This window comes from Octopus sinensis, linkage group LG29, assembly GCF_006345805.1.
Source record: "Octopus sinensis linkage group LG29, ASM634580v1, whole genome shotgun sequence".
Lineage (NCBI taxonomy): Eukaryota > Metazoa > Mollusca > Cephalopoda > Octopoda > Octopodidae > Octopus > Octopus sinensis.
In genome coordinates, this window is record NC_043025.1 from 3,125,328 (window position 1) to 3,145,820 (window position 20,493).

The 20,493-nt window shown below is 38.3% G+C and overlaps 1 protein-coding gene across 1 annotated transcript in view; it reads right to left on the bottom strand.

Moving 5' to 3' along the window:
- LOC118768405 overlaps positions 1 to 20,493 on the bottom strand; it is a 39,692-nt gene that overhangs the window by 16,358 nt on the left and 2,841 nt on the right. The window contains exons 3-6 of the mRNA XM_036514791.1: positions 17,864 to 17,935; positions 8,863 to 9,020; positions 5,206 to 5,297; positions 925 to 1,108 (exon numbers count right to left, since the gene is read on the bottom strand). Of these exons, the coding sequence (XP_036370684.1) occupies positions 925 to 1,108; positions 5,206 to 5,297; positions 8,863 to 9,020; positions 17,864 to 17,935 (506 nt within the window). The remainder of the gene's footprint in view (positions 1 to 924; positions 1,109 to 5,205; positions 5,298 to 8,862; positions 9,021 to 17,863; positions 17,936 to 20,493) is intronic.

Here is a 20,493-nt window from a genome sequence, read left to right on the forward strand (position 1 = left end):
ATGTAATACATGCCTTTGGTGTGGTAATTGTACGCGGCTGAAGAAGGCTGTTGACCTACATGTTATATCAATTATGCATTGATATAAATTGCTCGATAAAGCCAGAAACATATGTACCGCAAAATCGTTTGCATCCTGTTTTTTTCTTTTGATATATATATATAAGTATGTATGAATATATATATATATGTATATATATGTGTGTGTGTTTGTGTGGGTGTGGGTGTGGATATACATATATATATATATATATAATATATATATATATATATATATATATATATATATATATATATATATATACATAAATTTCCAGGATTCCAGGTGCCGTATCAAATAATGGTGGGAAGCTGAATCGACAAAAGATGCAAACAGCTGGCTGGCCAGTAAGTATTATGCAACCCCCGGAATTCGTTAGAACTGCCCCCAAGAGGGTAAGTGTCTGGCAAAGTCGATAGTATATAGCATTAATATTGAATCAAATTACAGGAATGGACCTAAAGTATATATAAGGGTAACGGAAGAATCATTCAGTCATCATTATCATAGACATAAACGATCATTTGTCAACCCCGATAGAATATGCGCTCCTGTTTTGCGGAAGTTCATATGGTCCTTGCGGGAGACAAGACTTCACCAGTCAAAACTTTCCTGATCGATTGTAAATAGAATGCAGCCATACAGGAATGGGAGCTTTAAATAAAAAAAAAGTGCTGTGTGACTTTTATCTCGGGGAAAATTAAAGAAATTTATCTCAAAGCATACGCACATATGTACACGCATGCACACACATTTGCACACACACATGCCACACGCACATGCACACAATAAAATAGCTTCCTGTATATAAACTATTAATCAATGTTCTTACTAACTATTAAGGTGTAATAAATCAGATGTAGTTAGATAATAAATAACACTTACTAATGATGTCATTCTTGTTACACAAGTTTCCGACGCAACAACCAGTACAGGAAGTGCCATCGGTCCATTTCTTGCATCTGTGGCTATTGTTTCTCATAGCTTCCACACATTTTCTGCGTGTGCTGCAGGACCTTTCAAACCTCAGTGTAACACCATTCATTGATAAAGTCAACCGACAAACAGGCTGTAAGAATAGATATAACAGTCATATACTACAACCACGACATTCACTTGTACGACTACTGCTAACTACAGCAACAACAACAACTACAACGCTGGAGATGTTTACCACGCAAAAGAGTTTAATCATTGTTACAAAATGTATCCCCAAACAGCAAATAAGACCGAAAATAATTTGCGAGAGTGTTGTAAGATAATAGAATAAGTGATCCCTTTGAAAGTTTATTGATATTTACCATTTATAAATAACATTTCTTGAAATGCTTCATGAATACCAACGCGCTCGGATCACATATAAACATGGCCATCGAATTAAAGTCCATATTAAAATCACAACTCTTTGTCATTCACCATCAAACTTACAATTAGTGAAATAATCCTTTCTATCATAGAAACAAGGTCTGAAATTTTGAGGGGAGGGGACTAGTCGATTACATACACCTCAGTGTCTCACTGGAACTTTATTTAGTGACCTCGAAAGGATGAAAGGCAAAGTCGACCTTGGTGGAATTTAAACTCAGAACGTAACGACGTGCAAAATACCGCTAAGCATCTCGTCCAGTGCTCTCCCGATTCTGCCAGCTCGCCACCTTAAATTCGTCAAATAATTCCAATAAAACACAAAATATCATTCAATCCAAGTTTCTTCTCAATCGAGGAATTCACACAGGAATTTCTTTAGCGCAAAATTTACGAAAAAAATAACGCGTGCAAAACTCACCAGGAACGGAAACTAATACATCCGCACTGAAAGATGATAATTAAATATAATTGTCAGACTGAACTCCTCAAGTCTAGCAAATAAAACAGAAAATGCATAAAATGGACACAAGAGAAATATGCTTCTATTCTTCAAGCATAGTTTATAGTCACGAAATGAAAATACAATATACTTGTATAAAATTTGGAGAGAAAATGGCCCAGATCTAAACGTATCGGACTTCAACAAACAAGTTAACTTAATAAGATAGATTCTGAAAACGAAAAAATACCAGAAATTTAGAAGAAGATAAAAAAGACGATACATTACGAAAATACAATTAATGATCGCAAAAACCTGGTAACAAAAAAAAGCAATGAAAATATCGACCACAATGTTAGAAATAAGATGTGTGTAACCTTAATTTGAACCTGAAACTTCAAAACACAAATAAAGTTGGTGATTTCAAATGAATGAAGTATTAAATAAGGTAATTAAGCTTCAAGAGAACAAAAAAAGATCTGAGAAGAGGACAGACAGTAAAACAGAAGAGGATGCAACCATGTGCTTATAACCGGCTCGATTCAATATCAGTTGATGTGAACCATAGCTCTGTGTCGTTTTCAGTCTCTCTTATTGTCTCACTTGAGATTCTTTGACCCATGTACAGGAATATAACTGTGTTGTCCAGGACACGTCTAGCAATTTCAACCCGGGTTTTGGCTGCGTTTTAAACATATAGGTTTTGTCTTTTCCACTTGAAATAATCCCCAACCAGTTATGTTCTGGAGACTTTGATGAAGTACTTGGTATGAGGGAAGATTTAATCCTCTTCCATCTTTTCGTTGGCAGGTTTATATATTTCTCTGTTCTCATAACTTTCAATCTCGTCTACCAAACAACCTCTTTCGCTAAAGCCACAAGACAAAGAAAAACTATGTTCTCTGCCCAGTTCCAGGAGAGGGACGGGATATAATCCTTATAGACTCAGCCATTAGCCAGATCCGCTTTACACACAACATTTATTCGATATAACTCTACAAGTCAGCAATTCCCTGACACTGAACGACTGTGTGCAGAATGGTTTTATCGCTCTGCTCGCATCTCAGAAAAGCTCGAACAGCTAGGGTGCCTTGATAGCACTTCCTGAACTGAGGCTTCCGGAAGTTAACCATAGTAGTTCTCGATCCGAAAGTCCTCCTGAACAGAGTAACCAATTTGTTTCCATCGACATCTAAACTTTCTCGGAGGATACATTCATTCTTCCTTGCTACAAATCCTCTACATTGCTAGAGTGGAGCGTCTACAGATTCAGTTACACAACTACGAGAGGGATAGATTGCCTGATGACATAGTAGATACCGGGAATCTAATTTTGGTCTTAAGTTCACTGAGGACCGAAGCCCATTCAAAGACACGAACCGCGAAAAAACGTGCTTCACGATCGGTCTCCACACCCTCAACGCGTGCCTGTGGATTGGCAGCAAGAGCATTCCTAACCCGTCTTTCAGAAGGAGCTGCACAAAGATAGGCTGTTCGATAATCGGAACACTTCTCTTCCACGAAAAGTAAATCCAGTGTAATGGAAGCTGGGACAGGGCATGATGGTCATGTGATAATCAATAAAATAGGTGATAAGACATTTCCTCACCACTGCCCGACCCTTCGGAGACAGCTTTATTTCGGCCCATTTCTGATGAAGACTAGCCACGCTGCTCCTTATCTTTTTTCAGACCTTCTCTACCTGGACTTAGGGAGAAATCCAGACGCCAAGTAATTTAAGCTGTTCACCGTGCCAGGATAGCACAACACCTTTCGCCAGCCTCTCCACCTGCCTCTCCAGATGCCTAGCTTTATATCTACTCAATTGTCCAAGTTGATCTTAGTGCATGCCACCGTTTCGTATTATTTTAAAATGTTTGTTTTCACTTTGGTAGTATCCAATACCATGACAATGGCATCGTCCGCATAAGCTGACAAGGACTTTCCAGTTCGAAAGGAACATCTTTGAACTGGTTCCATCTATCGCTGTTGTGACTTAAAACCCGGTACCTTCATGCGAGGCGAGAGAGAGGGCAGCCTTCTTTGAGAAAAGGCTGCAAACTTTGACCACCGAGTAGGCATCGCAGCGAATAAAAGTGTTGTAAAAATCTTCGAACTCGGCCGCTTCTTGCATATCGTCCAAGTAAAGAGTGTCCACGACCCTAACAAAAGCTTTCATTTTTACCCATATGTTAAATTCTGAATTTGCAGAAGTCATGGGCCGAAAATTGTATAATGTGTCTCCTTTTCTTAGTGGCATTGCCACTCCAATCTCACACCACTTGGAATTCCCCCCGTCCTGCTGCTAGTTGCGATAATCATCTTTTAAGAGGTCTCCAAGCAAATCTGGCATGAATTCCTTAATCTCAGAAAGCAGACCATCTTAACATGGCAGTTTGTGCCTTCTTCCTTCGCTCATCACCTCCAGTACACAAGCTAGTGTCATCAGCTTCTCACTGGACCAGGTAGACCATGGAGGTAGGCACTTAAGGTCGCCTATTGTCTCCGAATCATTAGCCATACATATCTGTTCTTCGAAACCGAGTACCACGTACCGTTTCCATCCACCAAAGGCCAAATTGTGGGTGTTTGTTCCCTCATGTTTTAATGCAGAGACGGCTTTTGCTCTGGTAACGCAGTCTTCTTGTTTTTCATTAAAGAAATGCTCGAGGGCAAATTCAAAACTAGAATGTTGGTTGCCATGCTTTTACCAAATACCTCTCCTAATCACCTTTTCACTCTATTCCTCTTTATTGGTAGCTCTTTTCGAAACACTTTCGATTCTCATCTAATAGGCCCCTTAAGTACGTCCTACCACCGGTTCTTCCTGGTTGCTTCTGTCACCTGATACTTAACTAATTCATTAAAACGCTTCCTGTAATCGTTGCGAGCTGGTAGGGACACGTCCAACTTCCAACGACCCTTTCTAAATCTAGCGTTCCGAGGTCATTGAAGTGAGACCTTCGTTTCCGAATTGATTCCTGGTCACATGCATTCATATATCACACTCTAAGTACAACCATGTTTGTCAGGCAATGATCACTCCTAAGTTCGCGGGTTCGATTCCTGGACAGGGTGGCACGTTGTGTTCTTAAACAAGGCACCTCATTTCGCTTTGACCCAGTCTTAACTTAAAATGAGTTCCAGTCTAGTGATGGTCATCAATCTCTCCCTTCATGTGTCTTATCCTTGCTGTCCCATTGAGTTAAGGATAAAAATACCGAGAGAGTGTCTACGTTTACACTGGCACCTAAAACAATTAGCGAGAGCATAGTACAAGCTACCTGGTCACAATGGCTTTCGAGTGATGGTTGTAGATATATTTTAATGGAAAAGAAGAAAGTAACATTTCAGTTTACCTCTGCTCCTGGACAGTTTGTCACTCCTGAATGATTGCACATCATCCCTGAACATGTCTGACACTGTAAATTCCGTTGAAACAACGAGTAATCTAGAGAACGTAAATAAATATCCATATTTAGGAACCAAATAGTGTCATGCATAGCAATAACAAGAAATACTTTGTGATGTGAAGCAAATATATACGTGTTAAGTGTTGGAATTAATACGTGTTAGACATATAATCCAAATTATTACGGAAGACTATAAACATGTTCTTATACATTAACAAAGACTATAAACCTTTTCCTAATTTATGAACTATAAACATGTGAACAATAAACATGGTCTTAATGCATGAACTGAGCCAAAAAATATTTGAATAAAATTAGAAAACATTAGCAATAGTATGCTGCTCTTTTGAATATATAAGTTTAAGGATGTATGTCAGTATTCAGTTTTATTTGAAGATTTCTTGCCAATTAGGAGAGAACCGGTTTCTAATCTAGGCTCTTCATTAGAGTTTCAACAACATTAACAGGGTACTTTTATATGTATGTATGTATGTATGTATGTATGTATGTATGTATGTATGTATGTATGTATGTATGTATGTATCTACGTATGTATGCATGTATGTATCTACGTATGTATATATGTATGTATAAGTACAGATTCGTATGTTTTGCACTATGTATGTATTCTCATGCATACACTTGCGTATCTAGACATAATTGTATATATATAAATGATAAACTTGTGGAGAGTTGTACATATTTTTACATTTCCAGTGATGTATGTATATATATATATATATATATATATGTGTGTGTGTGTGAGTGTGTGTATATATATATATATATATATAAACAAGATGAAAAGACAAACTGCTTGGCAAGACTTGTCAAGGACATTTAATTTAAATATATAATAAAATGTTATAATACATAGTCTATTAGTCTTTTATTCTTTTACTTGTTTATGAATTTATTTTCCAAGACTTCTGATGTGAAATCCCGTGTTGAAACACATATTGTATTTCGGGATGGTCATTTTTTTCGCCAAATAAATATACCTTTATTATTGTTCTTATTCTAACTCATGACCATAGTCTGAAAATCTTTCGTCGCGCATCTGTGACCTCTTCAGTGACACATTTCGTCTTCGTGTGTGCCCCTGCTCCACATATTTGATTCTACTCTTCTTTTGGAAAGTTGTATGTATGTATGTATGTATGTATGTATGTATGTATGTATGTATGTATGTATGTATGCATGTATGTATGTGTATATCTGTGAGTATGTGTGTGTATGTGTGCATATACGTGTGCGCATATACATTTCTATACATAATGTGTATGTCTTCTTGGGTGGTGTACGTAATCGATCCCCATATTATGTCCATCACTTGGAACTGTGGCTGCCTTTAACAGAGGCTTATTCTCTGTTGTAAACAATCAAGGCATGTCTCTGGTTTGAGGATATCTTCCTCCCTTTTCTCCAGCCAATCACAGCAGCCTTGGAAAGGGTCACGGTAAAGACATTTACCAACCTCATATACTCAAAACAAGGCTTGTTCGTGATCCGACCTAGGTGAACACTGGCCCATAATATCAAGGACATCTTAAAGTATCTTAGAGTCAACCTACTTGGCAAAGCATCACCAGTCACTCGATGTTTCCGCTTCACCGACCACTCTACCCAACGCCTCTCGCTTTTCAAGTTGACCTTTAGCACCGGATTCTCCATTTCTTCAGGAAAGTGATGTATGTCTTCTATCTCAAAACTTATACAACTTTTGATTTCAATTCCTGCCCAAACCGCACTTTTTACATACACAAACATCTCACCTCGGTCATCATAGTTACTCTCTTCATACTTTATCACACACACACACCTCTTCCCCTAGCGTCTTCTATCATTTACACATACATACAAACGAGTATACACTGGTACATGGACCCACACATATTCGTGCACACACACACACACATGTGCCCTCACACATTCACTTTCTTAAACCTTGCTTTGGTTTGTACCTCTAAATCATTCACGTCTCTCTCCTCCTTTTACCTTTCATTACTGCTTGGCCGCTATCAACTGCAACCATTTCACTCCCATATACATAACCGCCACGCAATCGCTCTTTTTCCGTCTCTCTCTAATTGTGTTCACTCTTCTTCCAATAAGAAACACTTTTGCTCTTCTCTCCTTCTTCTGACACCCATTTTCTTACCCTCTCTTCACATTTGTGTACCAACGCCTTGCTTGGACCGTCTACATTATTTTATCTTCATGAAGTGTGCCATCTTGTCAGACTTTTTATATTCCTGATTCTTTTTTCTTTTGTTTCTTGGAATTTATCTTGTCTTGATATTTGATCTTCTCAAATAATTTTCTTCTCGCATTCGAATTTTAGCTTCTAGTTTCTGCTGAATCTCTCCATGTCACGTCTTGCAGCCTTCACAGTGTTCACAAAGCATTGAGCAGCAAGCATGATATTAGCATTTTGATAACCGGTACGAAACATAATGATACATGTGACTGTTTTCCAATATTCAGATGGATCCCAGTCCTCCATGTCAGCTAAATTTTTCTCAGCTACAACTTTATATTTATGCTCTCCAACGCCATTGACTATTCACGAATACCTTAAGCTTTTCCTGAAAAAATGGGATATAAAGATCGTCATATTTAATCCGAACACTGCACATTTTCCTCCATATGTTCATCCTCTATGTTCATTATTCTAGTGAGGGTCATGAAGATAGAGTCCTGAAGTACCTCATGCATAGGGTCCTATCAAAAGCAATTGTCAATACACTTTATGGCTGGATTCTCGAACGGGACCGACTGAAACTGGATATTATCTCACCATCTTGTTCTTGGTCTACCCTTAGATTTTCTGCCGGTTTGGAGAGACGCCGTCATCTCCGAAGCATGGACCCTGTCAAGAAATGTTATTCTAGAGATTCTTCGGAGAAAATTAATTTCGGCCTCTGTTATTTGTGATCAGACTCGTCCGGTTGTTAATCAACATTCATGTCTATAGGTAAGGGTAGGCTTTCTTACCAAGCTACCCTTTTCTGAGGATCGAATACTAGAGCATTTATTGTACCTCGGGAAGGTCATTATGCCAATAATATACGCTCGCACTTGTTCAATTTCACTTCTTTATGATTCGTCAATTTGTTTAATCATTTGTTAACCAATTATTCTCTCAACCAGTTATGGTTGTTAGAGACATTTTGTCGCCATTCATGACCTCTTCAATGTCAATCTTATTTTCTGGTTCTATGGTTATGTAGTCGTACGGATGTGAGTAAGAATGTATGTGAGAGTGGGTGAATTAGAAGGAGAATGTGTTTCTGTACATGTGTGTCTATGAGAACCCCCATTAATGCCTGCGTGCGCTGTTGTGTGTCTGTGTGTCATATATGTGTGCTTGTGTGTGTGTGTGTGTGTGTGTGTCAATTAGGGTTTGTGTGATACAGTTGACTCCTTAAATGCATCAGAAAGAATATGTGAAGCGTATGGATGGCAAAACGTTTATTTCTTTATATTTGTATCTGTTGGTCCTGTTTCGTAAGACATTATATTGTGAGCTGCAGAGAATAACCGGAATTTTCTTTGTGTTAATAATAAAAGAACAAGAGAAACAAGGAGGATTTTACTAACTTGTACATTGCGAATATTTCGGTATTGGTATTCTTTTGCCGAGATCTGTCTGACACTCGCCACTGACATTCACAGTTCTGTTATAGTTATTTCTCATATATTTCACCAAGGCTGGCAGGTGACATCCACACATCAAATCCTTATTGCCTTTGAGGGTGCTGTAATTATAAAGAGAACTCTAACTGAATACGCTTCAGGTCAAAAGAGAAACTTCTGTTTGATTTAAGAAGAAACAAGGTTTATAAAATTTGAGCAAGCTTATTAAAGTTATGACATTCAGGTTTATTTTTTCCAAAAGATGTTGATAGCATCAATAATGTGAAATGGTTTTTACTGGAAAGTGGAACCATATAAAGTTCCTGTTCTCTTTTAGCTAACATTGTTGAATAATAAAGTGCCTTTAAGCGAGAAGACTATTAGCCACTCGAAATGATTCCATTTTATGGTGGTTTAGGGCGGTTTTGGTGTCGGAGGTTTGGTAATAACAACGTGGCCATTGTTTCTGACTAAAACACATTTAGACGGGACGTTGTGGCACTAAGAACGTTGTGATTGTTCTACGCACCAGCTGTCTTTAAGGTTGGAGATGTACCACTGCAGAAACTGAAGAAGTACAGAGATGTATTCTTTTTTGGTTTCTATAGCAGACATGCACGTGAATGCTCATAATTAGCAAGGAGAAAATAAAATGATAAAGGTTTATTTTTCGAAATATCATTAAATATTTTCTGCTTTTTCTAAACAATAATGATGGCATGGCACAGCCATTTGGCTCACCAATTCTGTGCTTCATCTTTCCCTTCTTTCCATGCCATAACTTCCCTTCGTAATCCGGTGTGTTTATTTAAATGGTCTACGAATGTATATAGTGAATTTCTCTGTCCTGGGTGTCGGAAAGACACTCGGCAAGAAATGGAAACAAAATTGAAAGAAAGCAATTACCCAGCTGGATGACAAAAGGAAAGATATTGTTATGGGCCGAGGATCCTGAAAAGGGAAATGTTGCATCCAACTTTAGACCAATAACAGGCTTCTGCTAATGTGGAGACTAATGTCAGGTGCTTTGGCCGGTGAACCGTATAGATTCTTGAAAAAAGTGGACTGCTAGATATTGAACAGACAGGGTGCCGAAGGAGGGTCGGGGAACGAAGGATCAGCTCTTAATTGATGATCTAATTAGCAGGAACTGCAAGAAACGACACACAAACCTGAACATGTTATGGGTTGTCAATCTTAAAGCAAACGATATGAAAGCACTCACCTGGATAATAAGAACAATGGAAATGTATGGAATAGTAGAAAATATGTGAAGCCTCATATGGAATGGCATGAAGGACTCGTGAACGAAATTGGCAGCATGGAATCAAGCATTAAGAGAGGCGAAAATCAAAAAGAGGAATCTTCCTGGGAGATAAAGTGCCCCCACTGATCTTCGTGCTAAGAATGATTTCCTTGATTGAAATACTACAGAAGACAAAGTTGGGTATGATCTGGGAAAAGGTAAGGGAAAACTAAACCACTTGCTATTCCTGGACGACCTGAAGCTATTCACAAAAACTGAATCAGAACTGGACAGCCTAGTCCAGTCTGTGCGGATTTTATCCAATGAAATTAAGATGGAGTTTGGAGTCTCAAGATGTGCTACGACGGTGATGAGACGAGGAAAGCTTCTCAGGACAAGGCATATGGTTGCTAAGTGGTGAAAGGATGAGGGCAATTCAACCTCGATCCAGCTATAAATACCCGGGAATACTTGAGGCAGATAGAATCAAACACAATGACATGAAGGAAAAGAGAGTACCTGAGGCGAGTGAGAAATATATTGGCTTCGAAGGTAAATGCCAGAAATTTCGGCAATAAACTCGCACGCAGTCGCAATAGTTCGGTATGGCGCTGGAATCGTGAAGTGGAGAGAGAAGAAACTAAAGGAGATGGACAGGAAGACAAGAACAATGAACAGGGCTTACATCTCTTACGGCTGTTATTCAAAGTACGGCGTGCAGATACTCTAATGTTAGACTTCCTGGAGTCAGAAGTAGAGAATAATAGTTCTCTTATATTTCTATTCCGTCTAAATGCTACAATAGGCTTTGTTGAAGTGAAAATATTTTCTGCTTTGAATCAAACTGTATTTCAGGTTCAGCATGAACTAAGCTCACATTTCTTTCTTTTGGTCTTTAATTATTCTTCACATATAAACGCAAACGAATATATACAAATATAATTATTTGGGGATATATTACAGAATTCCGCGTATCAGAATTGGTAAGGTACAATTAAATAGGATGGAGAGAAAGAGAGAATATCTTCTTTAGATAGCATTCTAGATATACTTGGGAGACGTAAGACAAACATGATACAATAAAATGTATCGGTCAAAGAGACTACAGGGAGTATACATAGTAATGCAGTATATAGATGACATACAATATATAGTGGACATGTATAGGTAATATACTACATGATATACCAAACAGGTAACAAACTAGATTTAGATGATATGCAAGGTATATGTAGCTAATCTATAACATACAGATTACCAACTATTAGATAGAGCTGACCTCCTAGATATAGCTGGCAAACACATTAGATATTTTGGTCAAAGTCGATAGTTTTTGCTGACCTGCGAGATATTGCCGAATAAAATACCAGTTATATCTGATATAATAGCTTTAATTGATAAACATCCTAAATAAATCTGGAAATTAAGGCAGGTATATCTGAAATAATAGGCTTTTCAAATATTTCGCTCACATTCGTCATTCATTTTTTTACAAAAATAATCTTCAGAAAAGAGAATGTTCTGAACCCTTTACACTTTGGCCGAACCATTACCGAGTATTTACTTATTAATTTATTTATTAATTTACTTTTTAAGTTACCGTAACCACACTACAATTATTTTAATTCTAAATTATTTATTCCTTCAAGAAAATATTTTGTTTTAATTACTATGTCATCCTTTGTTAATACGATGTTAATTTCTTTCCTTTGTAATTCTCACTTATTCAATCAATCTTCTGAATCAGTGACTGCAACCATAGCTACGACCTGGCGCGATGTGTAATGAGCAGTATGGATGTAGTATCCTTATACCCATCCATTGATGTTGACACAGAAGAACTGGGCCCCTTCCTGAAACTGACAGTTGACAAGGCTTACTTAGATGAATATGACATTAGTTGTTTCTGTCCCACTACATCGGTAAAAGGTAGACCCCCTACTATCACCTCAGTGGCCAAGAAGACTCCTAGAGAGAGAGATGGAACGGGTGGACCAGCGCTATACCAACCACTCAAAATGATGATCGTGTAAAAAAGATGGTTGCACATGCGTTGAGTGCGAGCGAGTCCCCGGGTGACAGTTAAGGGCCACATATTCAAGTTTAATAACAAGATATACGCCTAAGAGGAAGGTGCAGCCAACGGTGTGAGTGTCGCTGATGATGGGGCTAACCTATTTATGATATGGTCGGATAGGGACTCAAAGAGAGATTAGCAGGGAACTCCAGAACCCTAACCATGTACTGCCCCTATGTGGTTGATATCGACATAGTGGCCAAAGTGAAATAAAGTTACAGTAGACAGCCCTAACACGCACCCGAAATATAGGCTACTGGATTTAGATGCAGAACACTGGCTGGAAACTAAGAATAGTAAGGTCCAGATCTTTCATTTCCACTATTCCCAACCTATGGCTTCTAAATACTTGGTCCACAAGAAGGAAGCTACTGCAGACAACGCCAAGTTTCATATTCTAATAGTGGACTTGGTGAGAATGATGAGGAATGTGTCTCGCATTTGCGACCTTTGAGAATTGGAAAGACATATAGAACACTTCATCCACTGCAAACGGGTCACTGGCTAGAACCAAAGGAACAGGATTAGAGTGTACAAAGAAGCCAGGGCTAAGTACAAGGCCATCATAAAGAGTGATGGAAACGGGATGCAAATGAACCAGGAAAAACATAGATAAGTCCAACTCATGGTATGACAACAAGAAATAACAGAATGTCATTTTCGTTGATGTTGACCCAAATGGCGAACAAGCATACCATCTTAGAAAAGGAAAATCTATGGATAAATGTAGTAGAAAGGCCGGGAACCCATATAAAATCTTGATCTGTAGAACTTACTCCTTCGGTAGGTCCCTACATGTACGTAGAACAATTGCATAGTATATAGGATGAAAGCACAGGTTAACTGTGAGATTAGGAATGTAGTCTAAAGTTTACGGAGTATTGAAGGACGGTGCAGAAACAAGACAGCTTACATAGGGGAGACAGTACTCACAACAGGGGAGCAAATAGGCGAATACTGGCGGGAGCTCAAAGAGAAAAAAAGGCTCGTCATTGTTCCACTAATATGCCAAACACAACATAGAAGTTCAGTTAATAACATAGAGGCAGTTGTAGAGGAATTCCAGATCATTATAAATTTAAGACGACGCGGATAAAGCTGAAGGAAAAGATTGGTCTCATATTCATGCGAGTAGACCTGTAACGGATAAGAAAAAAGCAAAACAAATGTTACGACTTAATCCATACTATGGGTGCGGAGGCTTACATTTTAAATGTAACTGGTCTTGTAAAAAAACTTAATATTTTGAGTGTGACAAATTCGGATATAAAACCCCACATTGCAGAGCGAGAAAAGTTCGAACGAAAAAAATCTTTGAAGAAAGTATTGCTAACAAAACAATCTAAACGATGCTCAGAAAAGCAAATTTGTGTTCTTGAAAATGAATAATGTGGAATATCAAGTTACAATTGGATACGTGCCGAGATATCACAACACTAAACGCAGATACGTGGAGAAAATCGGAAAACATAGGTCGAAAGAATGTTTGAAAATTGCACGTGATGTTTCATGAAAAAAATTGCGTTTGAAGGGCAAAATGATAAGTGATGTGACATTTCGTGGAGAAACCTTAAAAGACAAGGGTTTAGTGCGGAATAATATGACAAATGTATTTGAAACAGACTGGATGGAATTATTTAACTGATGGGACTTCACCATCATTTTGTTTTTGTAAAAATGTGAATGGTTCTTCCGGAGGAAGTAAGAAAAGAATTAAAGAAGTTTTTTTCTTGAAGATTTTTTCTTATGAATTTGGTTTTTACACCAAACGAAGGCGAAGTTTCAAGAAAAAGAAAATTTTCTACCGGTATTTAAACCAAAAATGACTGTACTTTTGTCAACGTCGAAACGAGTTAACGAAGAATTGGATAGACTTGAAAAGCTTCGAGTTATTGAAAAACTTGACAACGCTGAATGGGTGTCCCCAACAGTTTATATCAAGAAAAAAGATCTGTGTATATGTTGAGTTTTCAACAGAGATAAACGAATATTTGATGCCTTATATTACCCCTTACCAAGTCCGGAAGAAATTTTCGCGAATCTGGAGGAAAAGTTTTTCGAAGTTGGACCTATCTGAAGCACAACTGCGGGTACAAGTTGATGAGAAATGTTCAAAATTACTAACGATAAATACCCATATAGGAGTGTATAAATTTAATCGACTTCCTTTTGGTATTAAGTTAGCACCAAGTAGGTTCCAGCAAGTTGTGGACACAATGCTCGCAGGTTCGGATTTCGCAATAGCGTATCCTGACAACATACTCAAAATAAGTGAATCTCGTGGTCAGCATGCTGAGCATGTTAAAAAGGTCTTCGAAAAAATAAAAGATTAAGTTTAGCGAGGAATACTGTGGATTTCTTGTGCCAAGAATAAAATATCTCCGGCAGATAATAGATGAAAATAGACGTAGACCAGACCCGTCAAAGGCGAGTGCAATATAGAATATGCCTCCCCCGACAAACATTACAACGTTACAAGCATTGGGTGGGGCTCGCAAATTACTACCAGGTACACATAGCGTATATGCATGATTTGAGAGCACCGCTGATTAACTTGTTAAAAGGACGTTAAGTGGAACTGGTCGGACAAATGCCAAAATGATTTTAAAGAAATTAAAAGCATCTTAACGTCAGAATTGTCTTTATCACGTTTTGACCCGAATTTAGAAATGGTAGTGGCATCAAATGCTAGTGAAATTTGGTATTTGAGCTGTAATTTTACACAAATATGAAGATGGTATCGTGAAAGCTGTAGCTCATGCTTTGCGTTCCTTATTTCCGGCTGAGAAAAGTTAGAGTCAAATAGAGAAAGAAACATCAGCCATGAAATTTGCGGTAAAGAAGTTCCATGAATTTATACATGGAAGACGATTCCGTCTGCAGACAGACCACTGCTCATTATTCTACTTTCTGGTTTTGTGAAGCCTAATCTCTGAAGATTAGTATTTACAGTGTGTTACATATCCCAGGGCCCTAATAATTACAGGTATAAACCTGAAATTGTAATCTGGATAGAGTAACCGCAAATTTCTTAATAGTTTATCGTAGGTATTTTCATTTTCGCAGATCTTCAGCTTTATGTCTATGTCCGCTGGGCAACTGATTTCCACAACTCTGCACAATTTCTCTTCTCCATCCCAAATCATTATGTCAGGTTTGTTGTGTCTACATTTTATTGAGGTTTTCACTGGGACATTCCACCAGTACTACTTTTTATTATGAGTGGCTATGGCTTCCACCATACTGTGAGTTTTATTTCTTTGTCGTCCGGATTATCCGCCGAGCGAATCTCGTTATACAGTATCCAAACTAAAACATCATATCTTAGTGTGTGTGTGTGTGTGTGTGTGTGTGTGTGTGTGTGTGTGTGTGTGTGTGTGTGTGTGTGTGTGTGTTGTGTGTGTGTGTGTGTGTGTGTAGTTATCTAAAAATCAGAAAAAAAAAGAAGCACTGGGGGTATGTTATTAGGCAATAAAGTGGGTATATTAGTATAGTTTATTTAATGTTATATCATAAGCCAAGGCAGCCAACCGGCAGAACCGTTAGCACGCTGGCCAAAATGAAATGGTCGCCGACATTTTGTCCGTGTTTATGTTCTGAGTTCAAATTACGCCGAGGTCGACTTTGCCTTTCATCATTTAGAGATTGATAAATTAAGTACCAGTTGAGGACAGGGGCCGCTATAACCGACTTAAACTCTTTGCTGGACTTGCTGGCCTTGTGCCAAAATTTGAAAGTCGTAATATATTATAGACTCACGAAGACGACGAGCTTGCAGAATCGTTATCATGCTGGACAAAGTGCTTGGCGCCATTTCTTCCGTTTATACGCTCTGAGTTCAAATTCCGAGGCCATCTTTACTTTTCATCCTTTCGGAGACGTTAAGTTAATTACCAATCGTGTACTAAGGTGGATGTAATCGATAAGCCCCCAGCCATAAATCTTCAGACATTGTGCTTGTAATAGAAAGAATATTATATTCTTGCGATAACCAAATTACCGAATGGTTTCATGGTGGAAATGCAGAGGCAAAAGCAGCAACCATCAAACATGTCGGAATGGAAATGTTACGGATATTATTACTTTTGATAATTTGGTAATCATATGAATATATCATAATAATAATAATAATAGTAATAATTATACATGTGTGTGTTTATGTACAAACTGGGTCATCCCATAAATAATGCGTTTCTTCAGTTGCATGAACTACCTGCATCAACTTGTTATAAAAGCAGGTAGTAGTTCTACCTTGAACATATTCTTAGTGTAACTTTTGAAGCGTGCAGTTCGATTTTAACAGTTATATTTTCAAAGCTATAATGGAAGTGACAAAGGAACATATTCGGCTTATTTTGCTTCATGAGTTCAATAAAAGCAACAATGCAATGGAAAGTGCGAGGAATAAGTTTAACCAGTGTCAACAATGGCGCCAAAACTTCCGAGTCGGAATCTACAGCCTAGAAGACAAGCCTCAACCAGGAAGATCTGTAGAACTTGGCGAGGACGTTCTGAAAAATCGCATCGTAACTGTTGAGGAAGTGGCAGATAAGCTTGGATTTGATCATTCAACCATTCTTCGATACCTGCATGCCATCGGAATCGTCAGAGAATTGGGTCAATTGGTTTCCCTCAAACTTTCTGAGTTTAATCCCGCGGGGAGAATGAATCTGTGATCTTCTTTCATGTCACGTCTCAAGAATGAACCTTTTTTGTACCCAATAATGACTGGTGACGAGAAATGGGTTCTCTAGAAAAATGTCAAGCGCCGAATACGGTGTGTAGAGAAAGGAGAAACAACGGAATCACAGGCTAAAGAAGGTCTCCACCCACGTAAAGTGCTGTTATCCTCTTTGAGATTTTAAACCCGAAACGAAACGATAACAAAGGAGATCTACTACAAGCAGCTTGAGTAGATTAAGTCAGCGCTAGAAGAAGAATCACCATCTTTGGTTTCAAGACGAAAGGTATTCTTCCATCAGGATAATGCTCGGCCACATACAGGAAGATTGAAATTCCAAAGGCTGGAGCAGTTTGAATGGGAAACGTCGCCCCACCATACATATTTACCGGACATTGCCTCATCTGATTATCATTTATTCCACAGTCTTCAAAATCATTTGGACCGAAAAACATATGAATTCTGTAGACGAGGTCAGAACAGTACTGGAGGGGTATTTTTTGTCACGGAAAGTGAATTTTAGATGGGCCTCGCAAGTGTACCAGATAGATGGGAGAGCGTTATAGAAAATGAAGGAGAGTATATTTTAGATTAAAAAAGAACTTTGTTTATCTTAATTTTGAAAAATAAAGATTACATCTGCCATATTTAGGGATGACCCAATGCATACCCATACACAAGCATTTATGCATGTATGTGTCTGGGCCATTATATCATCTCCAGTTTATTGTGTATATTTATAAACATGGATGAAATTAGGCTAAATTAACCCTCATGCTATCTGAACATAGATTTACAATGATAAAACACAATACTCGGAAATAACCATTTCGAACCACTAAAATTAAAAGCAATTCATCGTTATTTATTGTCACCTGTCTTTCACAAAGACCTGAGAAACTGATGATCTCTTCTATAAGATCTTAATTTTCCGATAAGTAAAGAGATAATTTGTACTTACATTCCAGTTATGCTTGGGAGGAATAAGAAAGCACCATCCTCAGAGTTTTTTATTCGGTTACCTCTCAAATCTCTGAAAAAAGAAAGACAAATATTATACACATTAAAATAAAAGTAAATAAATCTGCTTTCTCTTGTTCAGTACTGTCTAAAATGCTCTTTACTCAACACGAACTGAATAAATGTTCATGTTCGCAGTTCAGTTGTTTATTTCCTTGAATTGTTCTTATGGCAGTGTTGTTTGAACAGGAATAGGTTCCTTCAATCTGATTCAGATTTTCTAAGCTAGGAGAAAATCTTTTGTGAAACCCCCAACAACAAAAGATGGAAGATGATAAATATAAAAATGACACAACAACGAGACTGTTTATGTGCAATCATGGGGTCTATACAACATTCTCATCTATGAGAGAATATTATTTTCGATGTAGGCACAGGTATGCTCGTGGCATAAACGATTGCTTGTCACAGACATGGATTCCTTAGTCGCACTGTGTGCCACCTTGGGTAAGTGACGTCTACTACAACCTTGGGTCGAATAAGCCCTTTGAGTAAATTTGCGACCGGAAACTGTGGAAGTCCGTCGTATATATGCGTGTGTATTTGCCTTTGTGTTTATCACCCAACACTCTTGTCAACAGGTCTTGGGTTGTTTACGTCTACGTAACTTAGCGGTTCTTTATTAGAAACATCAGAACATTTCTACGTGGGTTCCATTGGTTGCATGCAACTTGCTGAGTTGTCCTTATTTCTTTTCTTCTTCCTGATCTTTCAAATTATAGGGTTGATTATGACACCCTGTATATCCTTTATAATATCAGTCCTACACACACAAGCTCAATGTTGTTGGAAATACTATTTGAATGTTGTATATAATTTGAATTTTTAAAAACCTACAAATTATCACGTATTAAACTAAGTACCGTAAATTACGTCATTATATATGAGATATATATTATTTCAGAGTACAAACTTACTCAAGAAACGCTGTTAAATTAAATCCATTTTACAATGTATAAAACTGGTGCATGCCAGTTACTTTGTAGCATTACCTTAATGAGAACAGAGATATGATACAGAACTAATTAATGTCTACAATCGTTTCATTAGCAGTCTTCTAAACAACAAAGTGATAAGGAAACTGCTACCGTTGTGGACATGATATAATATATATTCCGTCCTCCTCTGGTTGCTATTCAAATCTGTTAATATTACAATTAGACACACATTGAAGGTCTTCTCGTGAAATTAAAATCATTAACATATAAATAGTAGATATGTAAAAGAGTAATTAACTGCAGATATTGAAATACTGGTTAATATATGGACAACAATTGACACCAACTAAGATGCCTAAAAATCAATGGAACGTTATACATATTCACTTGTCAGATAAATTCGTTAGATAGATAGAGAGAGGGAGAGATGGGAGGGAAGAGATATTCGTTAGATAGATAGATAGATAGATAGATAGATAGATAGATATGTTTCTTTATTAGCCACACAGGGCTGCACACAGATAGAACAAATTACAAGGTAGAGCTTTTCTTTTTGAAGTTTTAAAAAAAAAAAAAGGAAGGGGGAGTTTCGATGAAAAGGGATCGTAAAAGAGAGAAAGAGGACAAAAAAGGGGGTTTAAAAAAAAGGGGGGAGAGGAAAAAAAAAATTGATCAATAGGGATCGTTATCACAATAATGTCAATATGAAGTGGTAAAAGGGGAGGACAGGTGAGGTTTACCAATGGAAAGAAAAGCCTACGAAAAGACCGCGGTAACCTCGTCAATGGAGTCACATGTTATATTTCTTTTTTTTTTTTTGCAAATAAGCACAACTCTCTGTTTTCAATTTCTCTGGGTTCATAGGATCATGCTCAAGGTGGCTTCGTCATTCATACGTGCCATTCTTGCTACATTCACCATCTTTTTTTAAAACATTCGCTAGACAAACTTGCCTCTCTACTCTCACTTTCCTTTTCAAGTGGTACTTGAAGAAGTTGATGAGAGATTGACCAGAGAGGAAAGTGTTTGTCTCCAATCCTTTCAGACGCGTCCACCAGATACATTCTTTCGCCATAGCCACAAGTATGATGAAAATAGCTCTTCCTTCCCGTTTGAAGGAGGGAGGCGTGACAATTTAACGATAGACTCAGCTGATAAACCGACTCGTCCCACACGTGACAGCAGTTGTTTCTACCAAGCCCACAGTCGGAAATTGTTGGACACTGCACGAGTGCGTGCAGAACGGTTTCGTCGCTCTGACCGCATCTCGGGCAGGTCGGCCCCCGTGTTTCTCGAGCCGTGTCTGTAGAGCTTATCCTGAACGGGGTAGCGCTTCTCGGTAGCACTGCCAGGCCAGGGATCTCTGAAGTTGTCCCTGGGCCCTGGCCCGAAAGTCTTCCTGAACAGCGAACCAGGGTCGGGTAGTTCGCCTCGTCGACGTCCAGGTTCGCCCCGAGCTCGTCGCCGTACCCTCCCCTCCACTAAACCCCTATAGAATGCTTTAGTTGTGTTGAAGTCACTCAGGTCGACCCAGGACTAGGCAGAGTTGCTTGAGAGCAACGCGACACTCGCGGTGCCATCGCCCTTCTTCGGCCTCTTTTTGATCCACGACTGCAGTTCGGTCATGGAGACG